This window comes from Quercus robur, chromosome 3 (genome assembly GCF_932294415.1).
Source record: "Quercus robur chromosome 3, dhQueRobu3.1, whole genome shotgun sequence".
NCBI classification, from domain to species: Eukaryota; Viridiplantae; Streptophyta; class Magnoliopsida; order Fagales; family Fagaceae; genus Quercus; species Quercus robur.
The window spans coordinates 29245086-29272178 of NC_065536.1; the positions used below are offsets into that span (position 1 = coordinate 29245086).

At 39.1% G+C, this 27093-nt stretch overlaps 2 protein-coding genes across 2 annotated transcripts in view; both read left to right on the plus strand.

Annotated features, from left to right (window-relative positions):
- LOC126717733 (geranyl diphosphate phosphohydrolase-like) overlaps positions 1-27093 on the plus strand; it is a 35157-nt gene extending 8064 nt beyond the window's left edge. The window contains exon 3 of the transcript XR_007652730.1: positions 27049-27093. The gene's annotated coding sequence lies outside the window, so the exon portion shown is untranslated. The remainder of the gene's footprint in view (positions 1-27048) is intronic.
- On the plus strand, positions 761-27093 carry LOC126717735 (geranyl diphosphate phosphohydrolase-like). The gene is made up of 2 exons (XM_050419587.1): positions 761-925; positions 26611-27093. Exons 1-2 carry the CDS (start codon positions 790-792, stop codon positions 26907-26909), a joined length of 435 nt encoding a protein of 144 aa, XP_050275544.1. The 5' UTR covers positions 761-789; the 3' UTR covers positions 26910-27093.

The following is a 27093-nucleotide window of genomic DNA, read 5'->3' on the forward strand; positions in this document are numbered from 1 at the left end:
AAAATAGATTATTAACCATTATCTTAAATGCATCCAATTATATAACCCTAATTAAAAACCAATTACAAAATCAAGAGTGAGAATAATGGTGGACAAAAAATCGATGAAGAACTAAAATGGTCATGAGTTGAGAAAGAAAGTTGAGTTTTTTAGTCACAAGGGGCTGGGCGGCTGTTTTGCTTGGGTTTTTACGAATTATATTTTTATTTATTTTTACACTGGCTAATGGTAAAAAAAACAGATTTCGCGGTTTAGGTTCATTTGGTAATGTTGTTCTAGTAATTATTTGTATTTTTAAGAAATACATGTAAATAAAAAAGCGTATAAAAATACATGTAATATTATTTAAAAATTAAAAACATATTATTAAACTCCTATACCAAACAGGTCTTAATATTTCAAACATTATGACATGTTCGTGAATGTATTAAAGTTTTTATTTTTTTAGTTGAGAGCTGAGAAAAATACGGAAATGTTTTATTATGAATAGGATTGGGATTGGCATCATCGTGGGCGGTATATCCTGTGCCCGGCATATACGCCGAGTACAGGATATACAAAATCCATCATGGGACCCATAGCAGTTGGAATAATGCGAAAATACAAAGTAGTAGTGTAGCTTATGTTGTAAGGGTGTGGACTATGCTGTAATATATTGAATATATTATTGAGCAATTTTTTTTTTTTTTTTGGTCATGTAGTGGTTCATAATGTATATATAATACTCATTCCAATTGTAAATGGAGTGCAAAGTGTTGTGTTGTGTTGTGTTCAAAACATTTTAAAAAAATGGAGAATAACAATGGTGCAGTGGAAGTAGCAGTGGTGGTTTTCTTGCTGAGGGGGAAAAAGGTCCTCCTTGGGCGCCACCGCTCCTCTGTTGGTCACTCCACTTTTTCTCTTCCAGGCGGCCATCTTGAGTTTGGTCTCTCTCTCTCTTCTTTTTTATTTATTTAATTTTTTTGTTTGTTTGAAATTCTGTATTAAACTATATAAATTTTCCTACTATTTTTTTTTTTTAAAGCTGCTGGGGGATTTTCTTCTCAAAAAAAAAAAAAAAAAGTTGACGGGATACTCTTATTTTATAATGCCCAGAATGCATCATGGAAGATTAACCTTCCTTGTCATGGAACCCATTAAACATCTCTCTCCTGCCAGGGTTCCACTTGTGACTTAACCCAACTTATGATTGAATAAAGTAGTTGCATTTAAATTTTGCATATATTAATATTTTATGACTATCATAATTTAATGATAAAGGGTATTCATGTAATGTAATGGCAAAAATTTTATAGTTCAATTATTGACTTATCAAAAAATAAGAATAATGATAATTATCATAACACCATCATAAATCATATCTATTATGAGAAATATATATATATATATATATATCTATTGTAATAACACATTTATTACCACTATACATTCTTGTTGTGATGATCACTTCACAAGTATAAGTGTTTATAGGGTGTGGGGGTAAGAACCGGGTTTCAAGTCTTCAAAAAGAAGTTTTACATACGTATATATTTAAATTAGATTATAATAGAATTTTTATGTTGTTAAAAAAAAAAAAAAAAAAAAAAAAAACCTTTGTTTTTACAGTTATTGCCAACAAGTTATATGGTTGATGTACATTGGCTTTACCCTTAAGAGATTCCTTTATGTAATAATTTAATGTGTGTGAAAAATGAAACTATACACACTTGAGAGAATAGTTACATACTTGAAGAGTTTTAAAAACCATTTTTCTTCAACCAAAAAAAAAAAAGAGAAAAAACAGAAGATTTGGACTCCTTACTCTAGAAAATTTGAAGAATAAAAATGTATATGGATGAAGATGAGGATTTTTGGACCCATGAAAAATGGGTCAAACTCACCTGACTTGCTAAAATGGTAGGTTGGGTCAAGATAGCCGATTTTTTAGGATGAATAAAGTATGTCCATTTATCCTTTGAAAAAAAAGAAAAATCTAACTTTGCTTGCAAAAGAAACAACAATTTATTTAAAAAGAAAATAGCAAGAATATTCAGTTACTCATTTATTTGATTTGTTTTCAATTTTATATTGAGTTTTTTCTAGTCATCTATAATACATAAAAATTGTTAGAAAAGTATTAAATAAATTAAATCTAACAAAGTTATTTTTATAAAAAAAATTGTGTAATATATTTTTACTCTTAATTATTTTCAATGAGATATGAGATATTATTCTCTTTCCCAAAAAAATTTATATTAATTCTTTAAATAATTGGGTTAAAAAAAGACCGTAATAACCATAATTTTGCATTTTTGGATAAAATATTAAATTTTTGCTATTATTCTATTAACTTTTTTTCTCATTTTGTATACTACAACAAGTGCACCTAAAGTTCAAATTTGGTAATGGTATCCGGTTTTTTTTTTCCTTATATCAAATTATTAGAGTAATAAACTTTGGATTAAAAACTTAAGAATTTATGTATTATTTAAAATTTACTTTTTAGAATATTTTAATTTTTTTTGTTCACTTATTTGTATTAAAAAGAAGAAAAAATAATAATATGTTCAAATTTATTTAATACTTATTTTTATTGTTTATACGTGAAAGTAATTTTGGTCATACTAAGTTAATATAATATGTTAAAGTTTAGATTAGGGTCATAACTCATAAGTTGTACAATCCATTTTAGTCAAACATGTTTCTATCCCAAACTTAGATATGTTTGGTCATATCTTTCCTTCTTTTTTTTTTTTTTTTTTTGGGTAAAAGAAAATGGGGGTGTTTATGGTTATATTAAACCCCCGAGCAGGACGCTGGTCCAACATAGGCTTCGGCCGTTCTAGCCGATTCGTGTGAGGGGCTACCTCACCAAGAATGCCCACCAACGAAAGCTTGTTGGCAGTGGGAATCGAACTTAGGTTGGTTAGACGAAACGAACGATCCTTACCAACTGAGCCAAGCTCCCATTGGCATGTTTGGTCATATCTAATTTTAAAAACCCTTTTGGGCTTAGGATATATTGTAGAGAAAAAGAGCAATTTTAAATGAAAACATAAAAAGAAAAAGGTGTTTGGCTTTGCCTTTTAAAGATAATTATGTTATTAAAATTGGGAGAAAAATATGTTTTCATATTGCAATGGGATACTTTTATTTATTTTTATTTTTTAAAATTCATTGTTTTCAAAGAAAAATGTATTTTTTTCATTGTAAACTAATTTGACAATAAATATAATAAATCTATTTAAAAAATATATAATATCTTGTAACACATTAATTGGTAAAAGCTATTATACTTTTAGAAAAATTTAAAAATATTAAATAAAATATATTAACAATGGTCAAAATGCATCGGTTAATACTGAGTTTTTTTTTTTTTTTTTCTTTTTCTTTTTTATCGACTTAAGCAGCATTTGTTTATTTGCCTTTTTAATAGCATTCGTTCTTACTAAACAAGTGTAGTGTAATTGAACATCAATTACATCAATAAATATATTCTTTATTTAATATATTTGTTTCAGGGGAAAGCTTTGAGGAATGTGCTAGCAGAGAATTAAAGGAGGAAACTGGATTGGACATCAAGCAAATGGAGCTATTAACGGTCAAAAACCACATTTTCCTTGAGGAACCAGAGCCAGCCCATTACGTCACCATCTTCATGCGTGCAGTCTTGGCAAATCCAGAGCAAGTCCCCCAAAATCTTGAGCCGCACAGGTGTGATGGGTGGGATTGGTATGCGTGGGATTAGGGGTGTCCACGGGTCGGGCCGGGTCGGGTTTGTGCCCAACCCGGACTCGACCCGCTCAGGTCGGGTGGGAGAGAATCAGACCCGCAACCGACCGCCGATCACCACGGGTCGAGTCGGATCGGATTCTAAAAAACGATCGGTCGGTTCGGTTGAAACCGACGAACGGCGGCGACAGCGGAGAAGAACGAACCGTCGTCGGACTTGGTCGGAGGAGAGCGAAACCTGACCGATCAGAGCTTAAACATCGCCGGATCTAAGCCAAAGTTACCGATCTGAGCTTAAATGTCACCGATCCGAGCTTAAACGTCACCGATCTAAGCGATTTTTGAGCTTAAACGTCACCGATCTGAGCGATGTTTTGAAAAATATCGCCGGATCTGAGCCAAAATCGTCGGATCTAAGTAGATCGGAGCAAAATCGTCGCCGGTCTAAGTGAAAGATGGCAAATCGTCGACGGATCTGAACGGAGGAGGCTTTCATCTGAAGTGGTGGTCGGGCGGGTCGGGTGGCTGCGGTTTTAGAGGAGAAAACCCGCCACTCGACCCGCCGGAATCGGGTTTGGAGGATTGAGACCCGCCGCCGACCGCCAGAGTCGTCGGGTCGGACGGAGAGCGGGTCGGTCCGGGCGGGTTTCTCGGTTTGATCGGGTGAACGGGTTGCATGGACACCCCTACGTGGGATAACCTTCCTAAGCCGCTCTTTTGGCCATTAGAGAAAATGGCGCAAGCCGGCTTTAATCCCTTCCCAATTGCCTAGGGATATTACTGTTGGCAATTTCAACTTTTGTGATGCAGTCTTCTCCTTGTATCTCTAACTGTTAGTGAGTGTTATCCAAGCCAACAGTTACTCATCCAAAGTAATAATAGTCTACTTAGCCCCCTCTTCAACGCTTTTGTATACTTTGCTTATTAAGGCCTTAAAATGTACTTGTATTATACATAAAATAAATAAATAAATAAATAAAAGCCTTGAAATGTAATATTATATTGCAAATGTAATTACCTGTATTAGAGAAGATTCTCAACCAATGATTTTTAGGTTAATTTAAACTTCCTTATATATCTAATGGAGATTTCCAAAATTTGAACTATATATATATATATTTGAGAGAATATTTTAGAAGAAAATATTAGTCAATTGTTGTGAAATTTTAAAATACTCATAATTACAAGAACCCTATTGAGGTATAGTTTAGCAAAGATGGGGTTGAGCCCACAAGGAGTTATATGAATTTATAAAAATTAATCAAACCTCAACTAAATAAATCCTAATATAGTTCAATAAAAATTAGTTATTTTAAAATTAATTAAAGTTTGATATTGAATTTGAGTTTGAGCTTAATAGTGCTCGAGTTCGTTTTGACTAATGGACCAAGCCGAGTTGAAGCTTTTGGGTGTTAAGACAAGCTCAAACTTGAACATTATTTGCAAGATTGATTCTAGCTTGAACCTAAACATTGTTTGTAGGCTTGATTCGAGCTCAAGCCGAGTTTAAACATTTTACTTTTTTTGTCGATTCGATCTTGAACATTCACTACTCGACTAAGTTTGACACATTTATAGCCCTACTCAAGGGCGGAGCCATGTACATGGGTGGGGGAGCCATGCTGCCCACGCCCCCCCCCCCCCCCCCCCAAAAAATTGAAATTTTCCTTAATACGTACATACATACATATATATATATATAATTATTTTAATGTTTTCAAATTTTAGCCTAAAAAATAAGAGTTGGCCCCTCCAAATATTTGAATTAGTTCAATGATGCTCTTAAAAATAATAATTGGTCTAATAGTTATGGACACATAATTTTTTTTTTGCAATTTTATTTTTTATTGTAAAATGTACTTTTATATCTGTTAAATATTTGATAAAGTTCGAAATCCAATATGTTTGGATATTTTTTCAACCCATTATGTAGCGATTAACAAGTCATTGATTCATTAAAATTGTGGGGCCCGGCCCAAAAATGATGGGCTATTCCAAGCTCAGGCCCGTCCGAGGAGCGTCCTGTCCAACGAAAAGCCCCATATGAAGCGCTATTCAACCCCAATAGCGTCAAGGAAACCTGTCCGAGGAGTAACTCCTCCTCAGACATCGCGAAGCCCAGATGAGAAACTTGCCCCAGCCATTTCAGCTCGTCTTCCCAACATATAAAACGAATTAAATTCAAAATATCTCACGGAAGGCTACCACCACATTAATTGCGCCCCAACCACCCTCTTGGCCGCATTAATGAGGAAAAGACTCCTGAACAGTACCGCCTTGGCCTCTGCAACTCACAAAGGGTCTGATGAGGGCGTCTGATGGGACAGGTGCTCGAGTGGATGCTTGGATGATTAACAGATGTAAGGCTGGGATGAAAAGAAGAAAAATATATAATGTAGTGGAGTCCCTCAAAGAAGAGGACGAGAGAACTGTATCAGAAACAAAGAAAGAAATAAAATCAGACTTGAGGAATCCTTCTTTACGTTCTTATTTCTTTCTGCAAACAGTATACTACATGCATTAGACCTGCTAGTTTCACTGAGGCCAAGTTCTTTAACCCATTCTCTACAAGTATTTATTGTGGGTTGTGCTTTGGGCCAAGGCCTGATCAGCAGAAGTTGGGCCAGGAAAATCGTGCAACCACAATTGGCGCCGTCTGTGGGAAGAACTAGGGCATCAGCTAGTGCAACGGTCAAGCATGTCAGAACTAGACCCGCACCAGGAGGATCCTCACCAAGCTAACTCCCAACGGACACGACATGCCGAGTCCTAGAGGCAAAATAACCCAACTGGCCCAGGTGAAAGGGGGAATCGTGAAGGGAGTGTGCATACCACCCGGACGAGCCAGAGTCACACTCAGACAGGAAGTCACGTGTCTCAGAGGCGAAATAGTCACCAGGCCATGCAGCAAGAAATAGACGACTTAAAAAGGAAGTTACGACGTGCGCAGCGAAGACGATCTCCCTCTGACTCAGGCGAGTCTTCTAATCAGGAAGACGTGAGTTACAGACGAAGGTCAAGGACCCCCCCAAGCGAAACCTTTTCTTACGAAAAGGAACCACGCCTTGTACGAAAGTATGAGCGCCCGTCCAGCAAAGGTTCGGGGAGCGACGCCATGAAGAAGGCGTTGGATCAGGTTTCAAGATCACCCTTCACGAATAGAATCGAAGGGGCTAAGATGCCAAGACGCTTCAACCAACCGGCATTCGCCATTTACCACGGCAAAGCAGACCCGGTGGAGCACGTGAGTCAGTTTAATCAAAAGATGGCGATTTACTCGCAAAACGAGGCCCTGATGTGCAAAATCTTCCCCTCTAGCTTGGGATCGATGGCAATGAGATGGTTCAACAGCCTGAAGCCAAACTCCGTAGGCTCCTACAAGCAGCTCACTCAAGCTTTTTGCTCCCGTTTCATTACAAACACCAGAGTCCCTCGACCTCTCAGTTCGCTGCTGTCCTTATCCATGCACGAAGGAGAAACCCTGAAAGCGTACTCGGATAGGTACTGGGAGGTGTATAACGATTTAGATGACAACCATGATAACGTTGCTATCAGCACGTTCACAAGCGGCCTTCCCACCGGGCATGGCTTAAGGAAATCCCTTACCGGGAAACCAGCTACTGACGTCCAACAGCTGATGGATAGGATTGACAAGTACAAAAGAGTGGAGGAGGATCAGCTGCAAGGGAAGGGCAAGGAGAAGGTCATCCCCTTTAAAGCAAATGATTTCAGAATGGAACGTCACAATCCTGATCAGCCGAGGAGAGATTTTCCGCGACAGGCTGGGCAGAGCACCCCGCAAACAGTGAATGCCATATTCAGAGAGCCGGTACAACAAGTACTGGAGAAAGTAAGGGATGAACCCTATTTCAGATGGCTGGGAAAGATGGCTGGAAACCCTGCTAATCGTAATCAGAACTTGTATTGCCAATATCATCAGGACCACGGGCATACTACTGAGGACTGCAGGAATTTGTGGAATCACCTGGATCAATTGGTCCGAGAAGGAAAGCTACGTCACCTGCTGCACCCATCGAGCGGCCATCCCGGCCAAGCGACACAAGAGCCTCGAAGGGACGTGTCTTTAAGACCCCCCACCGGGACGATACATGTCATCCTCGCTGCACCCGGAAGAACTGGGCCACCCATCCCCAGGGTGTTGGCCGTGGACCACCTTCCCTCCGAGGGCAGACAAAGGGAACGCAAAAGGATAAAAAAGGGAAGCTCTTTGATACTGGGATTCTCGGATGAGGATAAGGGAGGAACAATTCAACCTCACGATGACGCCTTGGTGGTCACCTTGCGGATTGGGGGTTTCGATGTGAAAAGGGTATTAGTAGACTCTGGAAGTGCGGTGGAGATAATGTACCCCGACCTATACAAGGGGCTGAATCTGAAGCCAGAAGACTTGACAACTTACGACTCCCCCCTCCTCAGCTTCGAGGGGAAGCTTGTAACGCCAAAGGGGCAAATCCGACTGCCCATACAGACTGGGGCGGAAGTGGTGGAGGTGAATTTCATCGTGGTCGACGCTTATTCACCCTACACCGCGATAGTCGCAAGGCCATGGATCCACAGCCTAGAGGCCGTGACCTCCACACTTCACCAAAAAGTGAAATACCCATCCAGAGGAAGAGTGGAAGAGATCCGAGGAGATCAGGCCGTGGCCAGGAAGTGTGTGGTGGCCGCCATTTTACATCGGCCCTTGGTCGAGACCTCGGCCCCAAAGAGCTTATAGCAACCAACCTCCTCGGCAAAGCAAGACGAGGGGCTGGCCGAGAAGATAAGGTGTGAAGGATTAGATAAGGTTACTGTCAGCAATGACCCGGAGAAGTTCTTTCAGGTCGGCTCTGAACTGCCCTCTCAGGAAAAGGAGGAACTGGTCAGATTTCTCAGAGAAAATGTCGACGTATTCGCTTGGGACGCCTACGATGCCCCTGGAGTTGATCCCAGCCTCATCTGCCACCACCTGAACGTCAACCCCTCTTCCACTCCGAGGAAGCAACCACCCCGACGCCCTTCAAAGGAACACGCTGGTGCCGTGAGAGACGAAGTGGCCAAGTTGAAAAGAGCAGGAGCTATCAAAGAGGTCTTTTATCCTGAATGGTTGGCGAACACAGTGGTGGTAAGGAAAAAGACGGGGAAGTGGAGGGTCTGCGTGGACTTCACGGACCTGAACAAGGCGTGCCCCAAGGACCCATTCCCCCTACCCAAAATTGATCGATTGGTGGATGCAACCATGGGACACCCTCGAATGAGCTTCCTGGACGCCTTCCAGGGCTATCATCAGATACCCCTTGCGCTAGAGGACCAAGAGAAAACGGCTTTCATGACGCCCATCGGAAATTATCATTATAAGGTGATGCCATTCGGACTAAAGAACACGGGCTCAACCTACCAAAGGATGATGACTCGTATGTTCGAGCCGCAACTGGGCAAGATCATTGAGGTGTATATAGACGATATGGTGGTGAAGAGTAAAAGGGTGTCCGAGCACGTGCAAGACCTTGGAACAGTCTTCGCTATCTTAAGGGAGCACCGATTGCGGCTGAATGCCTCCAAATGTTCATTCGGGGTCGGGTCTGGGAAATTCCTAAGATACATGGTCACCCATAGAGGAATAGAAGTAAGTCCTGACCAAATCAAAGCCATTAACAGTCTACAGACTCCTCGGAACCCGAAGGAAGTGCAGAAGCTCACTGGCATGATTGCGGCATTAAGCCGGTTCATATCACGATCGGCGGATTGATGTCGGCCTTTTTACCTCCTGATAAACAAGTGGAAAGAGTTTAAATGGTCGGAGGATTGCGTTCAGGCTTTCCAGCAGCTTAAAGACTACCTGTCCCAACCACTCATCATGTCCAGTCCTGAGGCAGACGAGGTGCTGTTTACCTACATCGCCGTAGCTCCCCACGCCGTAAGCCTGGTATTAATACGGGATGATAATGGGGTGCAGCGACCGGTGTACTATGTGAGCAAGTCACTACATGAAGCCGAGGTGCGATACCTACCCTTAGAGAAGGCAATTTTGGCGATAGTGCATGCAACCCGGAAGCTTCCTCATTACTTTCAGGCGCACACGATCATCGTCCTGACTCAGCTTCCACTTCGAGCCGTGCTTCGAAGTGCTGACTACACAGGAAGGATCACCATGTGGAGTGCTCTTCTGGGGGCTTTTGATATTAAATATATGCCCAGACCCTCCGTCAAAGGACAAGTCCTCGCGGACTTGGTAGCAGAGTTCGCTGAGCCCTCTATAGAAACGGTGACCGAGAAGAAAAACCTGTGCGGAAAATTGGTCGGCGCGGTTTCGGCCGGGGAAACCATGCATTGGAAGGTCTACGTGGATAGTACGGCCAACCAGAGAGGATCAGGAGTTGGGATAGTTTTAATATCGCCAGACGGCGCTGTCATTGAAAAGTCATTAAGACTCGGATTCTCGGCTACGAACAATGAAGCCGAATACGAAGCCTTACTTCAAGGAATGGCAATGGTTCAAAGGTTGGGTGGAAGAGTAATAGAAGCCTTCTCGGACTCCAGATTAGTGGTCGGACAAGTGATGGGAGAGCTGGAAGCTCGAGATACTAGGATGCAAGAGTATCTGGGACAAGTCAAACGGCTACAGGAGAGCTTTGAATCCTTCAGTTTAACGCACATCTCCAGGAGCGTAAACACTCATGCAGACTCGTTGGCCACTCTTGCCACGTCCTCGGCACGTAATTTGCCACGAGTGATCCTAGTCGAAGATCTAGTTAAGGCCAGTCCCATCAGTGGAAACCCGACCCAAGTCCATCAGATAAGACAGAGCCCCAGTTGGATGGACCCCCTAAGGAATTTCCTCCAAGATGAGATCCTACCGGAAGAAAGACTAGAAGCCGAGAAGATACGTAGAAATGCTCCTCGTTTTTGGCTATCAGAGGACCGCAAACTTTATCGGCGCTCCTACTCTGGACCGTACCTGCTCTGCGTACATCCAGAGGAGTCCGAGTCTTTTCTTGAAGAGTTGCATGAGGGAGTTTGTGGAAGTCACACCGGAGGAAGATCGCTGGCGCACAGGGCACTCACCCAAGGATACTGGTGGCCGAACATGCAGAGACAAGCCCAGGAATACGCTAAGAAGTGCGATCAGTGCCAAAGATTCGCCCCAAATATCCACCAACCCGGAGGGGTTCTCAACCCACTCTCCAGTCCATGGCCGTTCGCGCAATGGGGACTTGATATTGTCGGACCTTTCCCCAAGGCTGCGGGGAACAAGCGATACATAATAGTCGGAACCGATTACTTCACTAAATGGGTGGAGGCTGAGCCTTTGGCCAACATCAGGGACGTGGACGCCTAGAAATTCATCTGGAAGAACATTATCACCCGCTTCGGAACTCCGAGAACACTCATTTCGTACAATGGTCTTCAGTTTGACAGCAAGAATTTTAGGGAGTATTGCCGTGAGTTTGGGATCATTAATCGATATTCCACCCCCGCATACCCCCAAGGAAATGGGCAAGTCGAGGCCGTAAACAAGGTCATAGTGAACGGATTGAAGAAGAGATTGGATGAGTCAAAGGGGAGATGGGTAGAAGAACTACCGCACGTCTTATGGACCTATCAGACAACGCCGCGGCGTTCCACCGGTGAGACCCCCTTCTCAATGACTTACGGGGCTGAGGCTGTGCTTCTGATCGAGAACAATTTCCCCACGTTGAGGTCTAGCTCGTTTACCCCAAGCGATAACGATGAATTGCTAGGAAGAAGTCTGGACCTAGCTGAGGAAAGGAGGGAGAAGGCCACGATTCACATGGCCTATTATCACCAGAAGCTAAGACAAGGGTATGATGCTAACGTCAAACTGCGGCCTCTGGGTCCAGGTGATCTTGTGATGAGGAAGATTCTTGGCAGCGCAAAGAACCCCTCTTGGGGCAAGTTGGGGCCCAATTGGGAGGGACCATACCGTGTCACATCCGTGGCCGGAATAGGCGTCTACTACCTAGAAGATTTGGATAAAAAAGCTGTACCTCGACCATGGAATGTAAATAACCTCAGGAGGTATTATTATTAATAAGAATGGCTTAGCATACGTTCTCTTTCATGACTATTTGCCGCTTGCCAGTCTACATTACAATTATTTATAACTTTTAAACAGAACCCAAGTCCTGCATGGCTCCTCGGACCACAGACTTGGGGGAAATTGTTACTTAAGCCAACTATTTATAAGTTTTAAACAAAACCAAAGTCCTGCATGGCTCCTCGGACCACAAACTTTTGGGGAAGTTATTACTCATGACAGCTCATAGTTTTAAACAAAACCTAAGTCCTGCATGGCTCCTCGGACCACAGACTCTAGGGGAAATTATTACTCATGACAAGTCATAGTTTTAAGCAGAACCTAAGTCCTGCCTGGCTCCTCGGACCACAGACTTTTGGGGAGATTATTACTTGTGATAGATTGGGAGATTATTACTTAAAGGAAATCACTTTTAATACATGCGCACAGCCTAGCACCATCGCGACCCTCAAATGAGCAACCCAAAAACCCATTTTCATTTTGACCGTTTGCCTGTATCTACCTCGTTGCAAATGTTTAAAAAAGAACGCTATTGACATACATTCTTAGTAAGCAAAACGAACATTTTATATTAATATTCCAAGTACATTAAAAGGAGAGGTCCTTACAAAAGAATAAAAAAACAAGACAACTCTCATTAAAAAAAAAAAAAAAAAAAAAAAAAAAAAAAAAAAAAAAAAGGGGGGGGCTAAGCCTTAGCGGGAGAATCTTCTTTCTGCTCGGGCTGAGGAGGAGGAACCTCAATGGTAGGGTCTGTGGCAGGATCCTTAGCCACATCAGGCACAAGGACGGCATCAGGTACCGCCAGGTCTTGCTCCGAAGCGACTTGGGCTTCATCAGGGTTAGCTCGGATCTCCGGAGGATAGAAGATGCTCTCGGGCAGTCTTAGTGCCAAATCCGCAGGAACTCCTGCAGCATCAAGAGCATGAGCCCATGAAATACTGCAGTAATCCCTGCATACCTCGGGAATCTCCTCAGATAGCCTGGCCTCCGTCTCTTCGGCCCCAAGCTGTCGAGCAGCCTCCTTCTCGGCCTCTATTGCCTCTCGGATCAGCTGAGCATCCTCCTTTACCCGCCTCAGCTCATCCTCTACTTTTTGCAGGGCAGTTTTAAGGTCCTGCACTGCCTGCCTCTCGGTGTTAAGGTTAAGCTGAGCCGTGTACAGTTGTTTGCGCTGGTCCTCCGCCTGATCCTCGGCACTCTTCAAGCCAGACTCTGCACTTTTACGACGGTTCTCTGAATCCTTGAACTCAGCCGTGAGTTTAATGTGATCATGCTTGAGGGACCCCAAGGCTTTCTCCACCTCTGTCCGAGCCTGGGTCTCAACCTCAGCCAGATTGCGGCTATTACGGCAAAACTCCTCAGCCACGAAGACCTGCTGAGTAATCTGCAGACAAAACAAGAGTGTTCTTAAAAGAAAAATATATAATCTAACAGGAGCAAGTAAATGGACAAAGCAGCAAAAGGATTACTTACCAGCGCGAGATCCCTTTTAAGGGATAGGAAGAGCTCGGACTGAGTGCACCGCCTGTAGGCCTCCATGTCCCGAGGAAGAAGTAGGGGCTGCTCTAAGGCCTCCACCACGTACCCTGCCCGGCCACGATTATACTCTCGGACCGAAGCAGTGTAAGGAATGGCGAGCCCATCCAGCTCCAACTTTGGGTCCCATGGACGAGGGGAAGTGCGCACTTCAGCGAGGTTCCCCTCATCCCTGCTGTCCGAGGAGGTGCCCCTTCTGCTCCTTGGCGCCCATGTGGTTTTCTGTTGCTTGGTCGGCTGGACAGCCACCTCGCCTTCCTCAGGCGTGTCCACCGGCCTCTTCTTCTTCAGGTCCGGGATAACCTTAAGGCCAGGGTCCGAGACGCCCTGGGGGACCACAGGGGGAAGGGTTTTGACCTTTGATGGACTTGGTCCCTTCGATGGCTGAACCTTTGATGACTGACCTTTCCCCCGAGAGGTCATCAGCTCCTTTAGAGACTTTCCCTTTCCTGCCATGGGCTCTACCTCTTCGTCTGAAGTATCGTCCGAGCAGATAACGATTGAGGGAACACCAACTGCGGAATGTTGGTCCTGCTCTACTTCGGGATTAGAAGACTCCACCAAGGGGTTTTGCTGAATTTCCTCCTCGAAGTAAAACTTATCTATCTCCTCTTCAAGGGAAAGACGAGATGATTCAGCCTCTTCTTCAACCAAAAAAGCAGCACCAGGCTCGTTTACCGGAGGCAACTGCTCCGCTAAGTAGGGATTTCTGACACCTGGCAACACAACTGGTGGCAAATCGTGGTCAGCTAGGAATCCGTCCCGGGACACGTCAATTCTGGCTAGCCTCGGGCTGCCAGCCCTTATAGCGTGACCGATTGCCTGGAAAGCGCTGCTCAGAGGTTGATAGCCCAAAACCAGATGGGCCGCATGCAACTGTCCGTCCCCGGTAACGTAAATCTCCGACCTGAGAAGATAGTTCAGCGCTGGCACGTTCACAAGTCTTATCCGAGGAGCAACGTGACTTTTGTCTGCAAACAAACCAAGAAAAGTGAGGTCAGATCATGAAATTTTCCAATTACAAAGAAAGCCAGAAAAAATAACCCCTCAACACTAAATCCTTTCCCCAAAAAGGATCAATCCTAAAAGCGCCGCACCTGGGTTTCCTGCCCGAGTTGGACAGTGAATACCGTCGAACCACTCCCCAGAAGCAATGAGGAAGTCATTCTTCACGGTCTTATTGGAAACTGGAAGACAAGAGATCAACCTAACGTCCTCGTTCCGGGATTTAAGATAATACCCATCATCCCCGAGGCGGTGGCATTCGTACAAATAAGCCACATCGTGCCAAGTGAGGCCTAGATTCATCCGCTCGTTTAAGACATCTACACAGCCTAGTATCTTGAACATATTTGGGGCACACTGATACGGCGTCAACCTATGGTTGAACAGGTATTCCCTTGTGATCCTGCGCATGGGAAGTGTCATCCCTCCCTCTATGAAAGCAATCATGGGGATAACGACTTCTCCCTCAACTCTATCGGTCAATATTCCTTCAAGAGGACAGTGCCGCAGCCCAACCCTCGGGGGAATGTGGTATTTAGCCCTAAAGGCTTCCATAGCGGCAGGAGTTTTTACTAATTTTTCGAATCTACCCATCTGAACTGAACTGAGGAAATGAAAGTAAAGACTGAAAAGAAAAGTAGAGTCCGAGGAGGGAATTGAAACGGAGAGAAAGGCGAAATGTACTGGTACCTTCACAAAACGCTCAAGGGGACGCCTGGGAATCTCTCTTGGACGAAGCGCTTCACAAGAACGGCTACGGCGGCGTAACGGACGCAAGTGTTCGTATATCTCTGGGATTCGATGGAGTTCTCTGGAGTCTTTTGAGGTTTGCGAAATGCAGATGAAAGAAGGAACTGAACCCCTCTGGCGTCTTATATAGCCGGGAGGAGAGAGAAAAGATCATCCCCGCCTAAAAATACGGGAAGAAACGATGGCCGTTCGATCCACGCCAAGCCGTTGGATGAAGGGAACATAACGCCTCCAGAAGTTAATGGCCACGTCTCGTAAATTGTAGCGCGTCAAAAGTAACAGTCCGCACGCGCGCCCCACGATCTCCTTATTTCCCTCCACTCACAAACATCAAAACCCCGCCTTTCCCCTCGGAGGGAGGTAAAAACCGGAGTTTTGAGGGGCTATTGTGGGGCCCGGCCCAAAAATGATGGGCTATTCCAAGCTCAGGCCCGTCCGAGGAGCGTCCTGTCCAACGAAAAGCCCCATATGAAGCGCTATTCAACCCCAATAGCGTCAAGGAAACCTGTTCGAGGAGTAACTCCTCCTCGGACATCGGGAAGCCCAGACGAGAAACTTGCCCCAGCCATTTCAGCTCGTCTTCCCAACATATAAAACGAATTAAATTCAAAATATCTCACGGAAGGCTACCACCACATTAATTGCGCCCCAACCACCCTCTTGGCCGCATTAATGAGGAAAAGACTCCTGAACAGTACCGCCTTGGCCTCTGCAACTCACAAAGGGTCTGATGAGGGCGTCTGATAGGACAGGTGCTCGAGTGGATGCTTGGATGATTAACAGATGTAAGGCTGGGATGAAAAGAAGAAAAATATATAATGTAGTGGAGTCCCTCAAAGAAGAGGACGAGAGAACTGTATCAGAAACAAAGAAAGAAATAAAATCAGACTTGAGGAATCCTTCTTTACGTTCTTATTTCTTTCTGCAAACAGTATACTACATGCATTAGACCTGCTAGTTTCACTGAGGCCAAGTTCTTTAACCCATTCTCTACAAGTATTTATTGTGGGTTGTGCTTTGGGCCAAGGCCTGATCAGCAGAAGTTGGGCTAGGAAAATCGTGCAACCACAAAAATAATCTTGTCACTAAGGGTATGTTTGATAAACTGTAATAAATACTATAATGTAATAATTATTCTTATGATTTAGCTGTTCAGTAATTTGGTTATGTTTTTATTATTGGTAATAATCATTTCATTTGAATAGTTATTATTTAAAATGAGAAATAACTATTCATCTCTATAAGGGGAATCTAAAAAAAAAAAAAAAAAATCATCTCTAAAAGAGTTGTATTAGTTATTCCTTAGTATGTGTATTAATTTTTAAAATTAATATATTCCAAATAAACAAACTTCACATATATAGATAGCAAATATGAAAAAAATAATAATAATAATCTCTCTTTTAAATTTAATAAATATTATTTTTTAGGAAATATAATTATATGAGTAAGATATTTTCTAAAATATATATTAAGTTTGATATAAAAATCTATCATTCCATTGTCTCAAGGGTTCTATTATTGTGTTGTCACCAAATAATTGAATAATAATAGGTATTATATTACAACATCTTGTATTCCTTGTATTACTTATTTATATTCCTATGTAATTACTGTTACAGTTTACCAAATGCATTCTAAAACTACACATGAAATGTCTCTTTAGATGCCACATAATGAGTTAGAGTAAGATAGCTTCAAATATTTTTGGAGCATAACTTATTCCTCCAAGTTTTGGATTATTCATGTTTTTGAAAATTTCATTAGTTCAATTGAAAGATTTTTTACTTATTTTAGTATAAAATTTGAAAATTTTGTATTGAAAATGAATTTTTTAAAGAATTTCACTAAGAAAATTATAAAAATGAATTTTATTTAATGAAAGATCATCATCAAACATAGGGTGTGTTTGTATTCGCCGTTTGCTGCGTTGCGTTTCACTTTCTACGTTTTCTTTTTTTTTTTTTTTTTTTTTTTTTTGGTTCACGCGTTTTCCCCCTCACAAGCGGCTACTGTTTATGTACTGTACATGAACAGTAGCCGCAACATTTGACCAGTTTTACGTGAACAGTGCATTCGTGCACTGTTCACGGACCCACAAATTTCATTTTTTATCAATTTTTTCATTAAAAATGGGTTCCACGATACTATTCACACATTTAAAAATTATTTTGCTACAGTGTTTTCAGTTTTCAGTTTTCAGTTTCAGCAAAATAAGTTCTATCCAAACACACACATAATCTTAATTGAAAATACTAAGCTCATTTTTTTTTTTTTTTGGTTGAGTGTGTGTATTTATATAACTTATCAAATAAAAAAGTGTGTATATATTTTTATGTGTGTGTTTGTGGGGAGGAGGAGTTGTATTAATAAATATATTAGTGCTACAACTTGGCCCCTCCAAACATAAATTCTTGGCTCCACCCCTGGCCCTACTCTAAACCCTTAACCAACTTTAAGGGATATAAATGTTGGGTCGTGAATAATATTATCACCAATATTACCAATTCCAAATAGCAATCACATACAAAAGTACAAATATTTACATGAAAAACCGTTTCTCCTTGAAGAGAAAAATCATGGGACAAACTTTGAATCAATTTCACTATTCTTAAATCAATTACAATATCTCTTAGGTATGTCTCACAGCTAAAGGAAAATCTCCTTATTTTTGTTTACTCTCACACACACTAATTATTTATCTAGAGGGCGGCAACAATTTACTCTCTCCTCTTTAGTTTTCTTTTCTTCTTCTTTCTCTTTTCCATATAGCTCACCTTGACTTTCTTCTCAAACACATTATATAAGCATAAATAGATAGAGAAATAGATATACAAAATCACAACAACAAAATGCTAGGAATTTAAAGCAATAAAGTAACAAGACAACAAGCAAATAAATGGAATTTCATATATATAATATGAATGATTTATTCATAGGAAAAAATGGAGAGGGGTGGGATGGGTGTAGTTATTAAGAAACTACCCCATCCCTACATCTTACCCATAAAGATTACAATAAAGATGAGAGGGGCTAAATTTTTGTGAAGGGTTTCCTAAAGAGAGGAGAGAGAAAAATTTTCATAATTTTCTAGGGATTTTTTTTTTCTAGTATTTTTCTAGTATTTTTCTCCCTAATTTTTCTATTTTTTTCTCCCAATTTTACACCTTAGCTGCCTGTTTCATCTTTTTGCTAGTTGTGGTTTCCTTTTTGTTTTTATAGTACCCAAGCCCCAAATAAAATAAGGATCCTGGGTTTTATACTTGTTTTTTGGTGGACTGAGCTTGGTTCACCACAATTATGTTGAGTTGATTACAAACCAAGTTGTGCACAAAGACATGGGCCCTACAACACATACACATCCATACATATATATATATATATATATATGTATGTATGTATGTATGTATGTATTGTATAGTAAAGAACAACAAAGGGATAGTAAAGGCAAATAAAAAGCATTAGAGATCCTCAGAATGATGAATAATATTTCATTATTTCTTTTTTTTTTTTTTAGTACATTGGGTCCTTTCTCCACTACGATATGTTATAAGGTCCAAATAAGTTCAAAAGTCATGACTTAGATAACTCTTTTAGGTTTCTACGACTTGTGAGGTTTGAATCCCTTTGAATCCAAGTGTATCCTCTAGTGTCTATCTCAAGATCCCTCATGGAGTTTTCCCTCTTTTCTCCTCTTTTGAATTTTAAAGGATTTTTTCAAATGATCTTTTCTCTCTTATTCACTATTACTGAATGGTTTTTTACTGTTGACTCCCTCTCCTTTTATAGTACTCTCCTAGGGTTTTTTGTGTACCACTGTTTCCTTCCATTTGTTGTCCTGGGTACCAGAACCAATGTTGTGTCAGCAACATTGGTGGCTGGTCCCTTCCTTATTTTCCCCTTTTGAGGTTCCCCCCCCCCCCCCTAAAGTCCCTAGCTGACTTTCCTCTTATGGGAGGTCTTAAGGGCTGACTTTTAATTCTCTTTTTCCAAAGCTTCTAGTTGCTACTTTTCAAACCCACTTTTGGCTACTTTTACCTTTTGTCATTTTCTCTAAATAGGTAGATTCCTTTCTTACAGGCTGAAAGATCCCCAATCCCCTTCCTTCATGGTCCATCTCTCTACGTTCCCCAAGGTACCAAACTTCTTTTCATGAAGTGCTAATTCCTAAGCCATCTGCCTTTTTCTGCATCATGGAGCGACCGATAGGACATATCCACCCTCATTCTTTGCATTCATGGGCATGCTCCCTTGAGTTGTCTAAATCCTAGCTGGTCTCATGCAACATATCCCAAGGGTCCCAGGTTTCTAAGAATCCCCAGGTATCCTGGTTTAGCTTTCTTTCTGAGTTTACCAGCAATTTTCTCTTATAAGGGTTGGGTTGAGCTTCCTTTTTTCTTTGTTTCATAAGGTCCAAACCTTACCCATTCATGGGCTTAGGTCCTTTCCTACTTATTTTAAGTAGTCCTTAATTGGCGAGTTTGGGCCTTACCCCTTCCTTGAAAGCCCAAATGGTTCTAAAATTTCAATTTTGTATTGTTTTGGACCTTGATACAATATTGTGATATTTTGGACCTCAACACCAATTTCTAGTCCGATCTTCGTGCGACTATTTGGAGGAATTTCTGACTCTATTTTCTTTTAAAATTTATATCCCTGGAAATCTCTAGATGTTTAGTTTTCATAGGTTCTAAATTTGCAAGATTTGGAGCTACAGTCATCAAGATATCGCGCCCGGAAGGGAAGTGACATAGTGTAGGAAATTCTATAATGTTTTTCCTTAAAAGATTTATTGCTTCCCATCCATGCCAGATATCATCAAGCCCTTTATGTGAGAGATGTTCGAGACCTTATACTTCAAGCTAGTTTAGCTGGATCACTCCAGTTCTCGCCCAATCGGCACAGTTTTTTACACAAAGTTAGCTCAAAAACAACCTATTTAACTTGAAAAAAGTGAAATTTTTAGTTAGGGTTTTGGTATTTTGTTGATTTCTCACCTGTTTTAACTCCAATTTTGGCCCATAAACTATCATTTCGAAAGGAAAAATATGACATATAAGATGGTCCAAAATTCAACTTGATCGGACAGTTAGATCAAAAGGTCAATTTTTTTACCATACCTAGTTAGGGTTTTTGGTCTTAATTGCTATCAGAGGGGTTTTGAATGTTATAGCCCTTTGGTCCAATATTAGATCATGTTGCATTTATTTGTTACCCTTTTTTTGGCTTGGAAATTTGCAATTTGCACCTTTTTTTTTTTTTGGATTTTGGCATTTGTTTTGACTCATGAATTAAGGCCCAAAAAAATATAGTATTTGACAGCAATGACCATAAAATAAAGCAAATATTTTTCAATTTCATTCCTCCAATGGTTTTAATTTACTGTTGTATGGTGTGATGATATGATTTAACGTTGGAATGTAGGAATTATGACTACACAAGCCAAATTCGAAAAAAGAGAGAAAGATAAGAGCAGCTTATTGTGGCCACCGACACTACTGCCAGGGTTCACGAGGTGAGCCAATGGTCTAACTAGGTTTAATCTGAGCCAAGGAGTTTGGGTTCATAGGGTTTGGGTTAGGGAGAGTTCTTTGTGATCTTAATTTGTTTTTAGATTTTAGGATTTGGCCAGAAACTGTGTCATTTAGGCTAGAGGTTTTTGTTTTAATTTTAGGCCTAAAACGATGTAGTTTTAATGCATGCCAGCTCTTCACTTGGTCATCACTAAAACAAAGTATTTTTTGGGCTGATTTGGTAAAAATAAAACACATCAGCATGATGATGTGTCACTTAACAGCAGAAATTAACTGTGGGGGGTGAATTGCTAACAAAACCAAACTTTAAGGTATAAAATCAAGTTTTTGAAACTTTGGATGTAAAATCCAGTCAACTCCAAACTCTAGGGGTGTAATTTGTAATTTACCCTTAAAATTATACATAATATATGAATTTATAAATTGGATAGTAAATAATATTTTATTAACACAAAGTTTAGTATGTGTATTAAGAAGAAAATGTAAAATATTAATTTAATAAAAATTTATTTAGTGGTATAATATTGCTAATAATTATATCAAATATATCTTGAACCCATTACCTAATCAATTTTTATTGGATTAACAGTTTCAAAATTTCTATGTTTGATTATTTATTCTCTATATTCTTAATGGACATCCAATTTATACTAATTGAATGTTGTTTACTATTCAATCCATAAACTCATTCGTTATATATAGTAACTTGAAATTTGTGTAGTTGATTGATGACATAATTTTTAATTTTTAATCAACTTGAAATTTTGTTAGCATGGGGATTATGAGTAAAAAATATAATCTAATGGTGGGTGTTTCAAAATTTGCATTCAATAAAAAGAAATTGACGAGTGTAGCATTTCTTAAATTTACATTTGGTATAATTTGAAATTAACTTTAAAAGGGCATAATAGAGGTGATTAATAGACAACCTTACCCCTAATTTTTTTCGAAAAATTAGATACTCTTACTCAAGCATGCAACCTATTGCTTTTGGTGGAAGGAAAATCAACTTTATATACAAAGGAATACACATGGTTTTATTTATTATTATTATTATTATTTGTCTTAATTAATACTACCGAAATACATGTGTATTAATCAACTACGTTCTTTTAAGACCACAACGATTGTGTCACAATTTTTTAAATAACTTTAACGGATTGTAAGTGGTTATATATTACTTTTATATATGCCCGTCATATGGCTTATATGAGTTGTTGCACACACATTATCTAATCAACCGTATGCATTAGGTAAAGAAAGTGCCAATAGAGTGGACTTGACAATCTACAATGGGGAGTGCTGGTCCAATTTCTTTTCATGCTAGCCCAAGCAGGGGAGAAAAATAGAACAAAAAAGGAAATAGAATTTATATTTATTTATTTTTATATAAGATATAAATTCTGCTCTAACATAATCTAAGTATATATGTGTATGAAAGTCCCTCCTAGAGTCTTAAATCACAAAATTGCTCTCTACACCCTACAAGCACTTATACTTGTAGAGTGACTATCATAACAAAAGGCATAGTGGTAGGAAATAGAATTTTGAACATTGAAGAGGCTTGTAATCAACATCATTAGCTAGCCAATGAGACAATAAGGCAAATCAAATGCAATGCAAATGACCAACTATATTTATTCTTAGTGGCGGCGCCACGTTCAATCCAAGGTGTTCCTAGGAACACCATAACCTAAAAAAAAATTATATATAATAATTTAAATTTTTTTTTATTTTTTTACCCTTTAAAAAAAATTAGGAACACCCTTAAATAAAAATAAAATAAAATAAGTTATTTTTTCTACTTTCAAGTAAAAAAAAAAAAAATTGCAACAGAGCAAGCCCACGAAAAAGCCCAACATCAATCCTAAACAACAGATGGTAAAGAAAACCCAAATAGAAAAAATAAATAAATAAATAAAAACCTAACAGGTGGTAAATAGGTAAAGCAAACCCGCAAATTCTCAACCAAAAAAAAAAAAAAAACCAAAACCCAATATATGCCACACTTTTGCTGATTCATCAAATGGTAAAGCTAAAGCATAAACTGAAATCTCAAATCACTAAATCAGAAACCTAACCTAAAGACAAAAACCTCATCAGTCAACAGAGCAACGCCGTCGCTGCAACACAACATTCAACAAAGCACAACTCAAGCTCTAGTCCAGAGCACATCGCATCGGGCATCGAAGATCAGTCTGATCGGATCCCTACTCGACATGCTTCCCTACGGCGGCGCCCTTCAGACCTCCTTGCTCCCTAAAGGTATTTCACTTTTATTCTTTACACTTCTCTCTCTTTTTCTCTCTTCCATGATCGGGTTAATGGGTTTGGGGGTTTGCTCACTCACTTTGCTCCTTTTGCTGTGGTGTCTCTGAGGCTCTCTGTCTCTCTCTCTCTTTATCTAAAGACTAAAGACTGAAAAATGAAAATGAATTAATGAAATGACTCCCTCTCTTTCTCTTTGATGTTTGAACTGTAATTGGTTAGCTTTACTTTAGTCTTTATAACTTTATTAATATTTGCCCCTATTTTTGGCTTTATCCATTGGTGTTGTTGTTAGTGTTGGTGATATACAATTAATTGTCTTTTAGTGTTGGTGTTGGTGTCTTTTGGTGAGATACAATTAATTTGCTTTATCTGATTGGGTCTAGTCTTGTGATTGGGGGCCATGGGTCATTGGGGCTTGTCTATTGAATTGGGGGGTGGATGGGGGCATGGGGCTAGGGTAAATGCACATGGGGTGTGTGGCTATGTGCTATTGCAATAGTGCAACTAATAAACAATCATTTAATTAACCAATAATTAATTGGGAAAAACAACTAATAAACAATAATTAATAATTTAATTAGCCAATACATTATAAAAGACAAACAAATTAAAATATGTTACTATGTTGGGCTAAACAACAATTAATAATTTTATAATTAATAAAACAATAATATAACAAATTATAGTTTATAAAAGACAAAACAAATTAATGAAACAACTAAACAACAATAATTAATAATTTTATTAATATTTCAAATGAACTTATAGTTTATTGTTTATTCTTTTGCTAGAATTATGAACAAATATTTGATAAAAAAACCACGTACCCAAGATTCATCTTCATCTTCTGTGCAAGATTCATCTTCATCTTCTAAACGAATTCATGTTGACTTTAACTTTGAAAATCTTCTTTCAGATCTTGGGCTACAAGAAAAGATATCATCTTATCATCCTAATAATCATGATGAAAAAAGAATATATTATTTACAAAAAGGCCCTTGTCAACCTATTTTTCAAAACCCTGATGATTTCCCTCTATTATATTTTTCTGGAAAGCCCTGCCGATTTAGATCTGAATGGTATGTAAATAGAAAGTGGTTGGAATATAGTATAGACGAGGATGCAGTATTTTGTTTATATTGCTACCTATTTGGGCAAGATGTTGGTACGCAAGGAGGAGATGAGACTTTTGTAACAAAGAGATTCAAACTTTGGAATCATAAAGAGAAGTTAAAGTCCCATGTTGGAGGAGTTAATAGTACTCATAATCAAGCTGTCAAGAAGAGTGAAGATCTAATGAAGGAAAAGCAACACATTCAAAGTGTTTTGGTTAAGCAATCAAATCAAGATAAAATTGAATATTGGGTTCAATTAAATGCAATAGTTGATTGTATAAGATTCTTTTTATGCTAGGGATTAGCTTTTCATGGTCACAATGAATCTCAAGGTTCAAGTGATAAAGGAAATTTCCTTGAGCTTCTACAAATTTTAGGGGATCACAATGAATCTATTAATGTAGTGTTGCAAAAAGCTCCGAAAAATTGCAAGCTTATCCACCATGATATTCAAAAAGACATTGTGAATGCAATTGCACGTGAAACATCCAAAGTCATCATCAAGGGTCTTGACAATGGGTTCTTTTCAATATTAGTTGATGAATAATGTGATATCTTAGTGAAATAGCAAATGGCCCTCGTTCTTCGTTATGTGAATAAAAAAAGAATTATTATAGAATAGTTCCTTGGTATTGTACATGTAGCAAGTATCACTACTTTGTCACTCAAATATGCTATTGAATGTTTACTTTGTGAACATAATTTGAGTTTATCGAAACTACATGGGCAAGATTATGACGGGGCTAGTAATATGCAAGGTGATATCAATGGTCTCAAAACTTTAATTTTAGAAGAGAATAAGTCAGCATTTTATGTCCATTGTTATGCTCATCAACTTCAATTGATACTTGTTGCCATTACTAAAAATCACATTAACATTGCTGAATATTTTTATGTGGTTAGTAATTTAGTAACTGTTGTTGGAGACTCTTGTAAGAGACGAGATGCTCTTTGAAATGCACAATTTGCCAAAATTAAAGAAGATTTAGAGAATGGTGTACGTAGAAGTGGGCAAGGTTTGAAGTTGGAGACAAAATTTAAACGTCCTGGTGATACACACTGGGGATCATATTATGAAACTATTCTTAACTTGATTTTGATGTTCTCTGCTGTTGTTGATATACTTGAAATTGTTGAAGAAGATGGTCTTTCCGCCTAAAAAGTTGAAGCTCAATCTATTATGAGGTCAACTCTATCTTTTGAATTTGTCTTTGCTCTACACTTGATAAAAAATATTTTAGAGATTACAAATGAGTTGTCAATAGCATTACAAAAAAAAAAGAATTAAGATATAGTAAATGCTATGGATCTTGTTAAAGTATCTAAGCAACGATTGCAAGTAATGAGAGATGATGAATGGATATCTTTAATGACTAAAGTGTTTTAATTTTGCACCACACATGATATTCTTATCTTGAACATGGATGAAATATTTGTAGTTAGTGGGAGGCCGCGACGCAACACCCAACAAAATACAAGTTTACATCATTATCGTGTTGAGCTATTCTACACAGTCATAGATATGCAACTTCAAGATCTTAACAATCGTTTTTCAGAGACAAATAATGATTTGCTACTTTGTATGGCTTGCTTGAATCCAAGTAATTCATTTGTGGCTTTTGATAAGGAAAAGTTGATACGTCTAGCAAAGTTCTTTCCATCTGATTTTCTTGGGACAGATATCTTAGCACTTGACTCTTAACTTCAGAATTACATTTTTGATATGCGCAACAATGACTTGTTTTTAGAACTTTAAGGAGTTAGTGAACTTGCTGAAAAGTTAGTGAACACAGGGAAGTATGAGACTTATTCATTAGTTTATTTGCTTGTGAAGTTAGTTTTGACCCTTTCTATCGCTACTGTAATAGTAGAAAGAAGTTTTTCAACAATGAAATATATAAAGAATGAACTGCACAATCGAATGGGAAATCAATGGATGAATGATTGCTTAGTTGTATATATTGAAAGAGATGTAGCTTGTAGCATTAATAATGAGACTATCATGCAACGATTTCAAAATATGAAAACTCGTAGAAGGTAATTGTAAACTTTATGTATTTGCATGTTTTTTTATTGTTGTTTTTGTCAATATATGAATTTCTCTTTTTATTAGATTGTGTAATTTATACTTCTTAAAGAATACATAGAGAAAAATTCCTAGAACCGCCGCTGTTTATTCTATGAGAGCAAAAAATGCCATTTTGTTGTTTGGCCTATCTAAATTTCTGACATGTCAATGTTTAATTGGGAAAAGACGGAAACATTAGTTACACAAGTAACACTACAGCCCAATCTACCCCAAATATATATATATATATATATATATATATGATGAATGGGAATGGGAGCCATGTAAAAAGAGAATAAGTTGTGAACGGTGGACGGTGAGAGGAAAAAACCAAGTTGGATTGAAATGGATTCACACGGCTTCTTACATGGATTGAATGAGATTTGATAAATTGATAGTAAACAAAATAAGAGCATGCGTAATGTTTAGATCTACAATTTGTCACATATATAAGATTTATTATACTTTGTATGTGTTTTGAAGAATTTCAAGACACTTTACAACAACAAAATATGGAAAATGGAATGGTGACATTATTTAAAAGATGTTTTGTTGCAGGGGAGAGTTTTGAGGAATGTGGTAGTAGAGAGTTGAAGGAGGAAACGGGATTGGACATAGCTCAATTAGAGTTATTAACTGTCACAAACAACCTCTTCCTAGAGGAGCCAGAACCATCCCATTATGTCACAGTCTTCATGCGTGCTGTCTTGGAAGATCCTCAGCAAGTTCCCCAAAATCTTGAGCCATACAAGTGTGATGGATGGGATTGGTATGACTGGGATAACCTTCCTAAACCGCTCTTTTGGCCATTAGAGAAAATGGTGCAAGATGGCTTTGATCCCTTCCCAATTGGTTAGATTAGAATTCATTCGGATATTATTATGTTTGCTAATCCTACTCTCTCTCTCTCTCTCTCTCTCTCTCTCTCTCTCTCTCTCTCTCTCTCTCTCTCTCTCTATTGATGAGAAAGAATAATCACTTATGTAATATTTTTAGGTGTTGGACCAATCAGAAAGTTAAGGCTTTCAATCTTATCATCAA

Bases quoted from the DNA above. Each gene is read 5' to 3' on its own strand.
- LOC126717735 (XM_050419587.1), top strand. From the start codon at position 790: ATGGAGAATAACAATGGTGCAGTGGAAGTAGCAGTGGTGGTTTTCTTG. The intron at 926-26,610 runs GTCTCTCTCTCT...GTTTTGTTGCAG, and splicing joins AGGCGGCCATCTTGAGTTTG to GGGAGAGTTTTGAGGAATGT.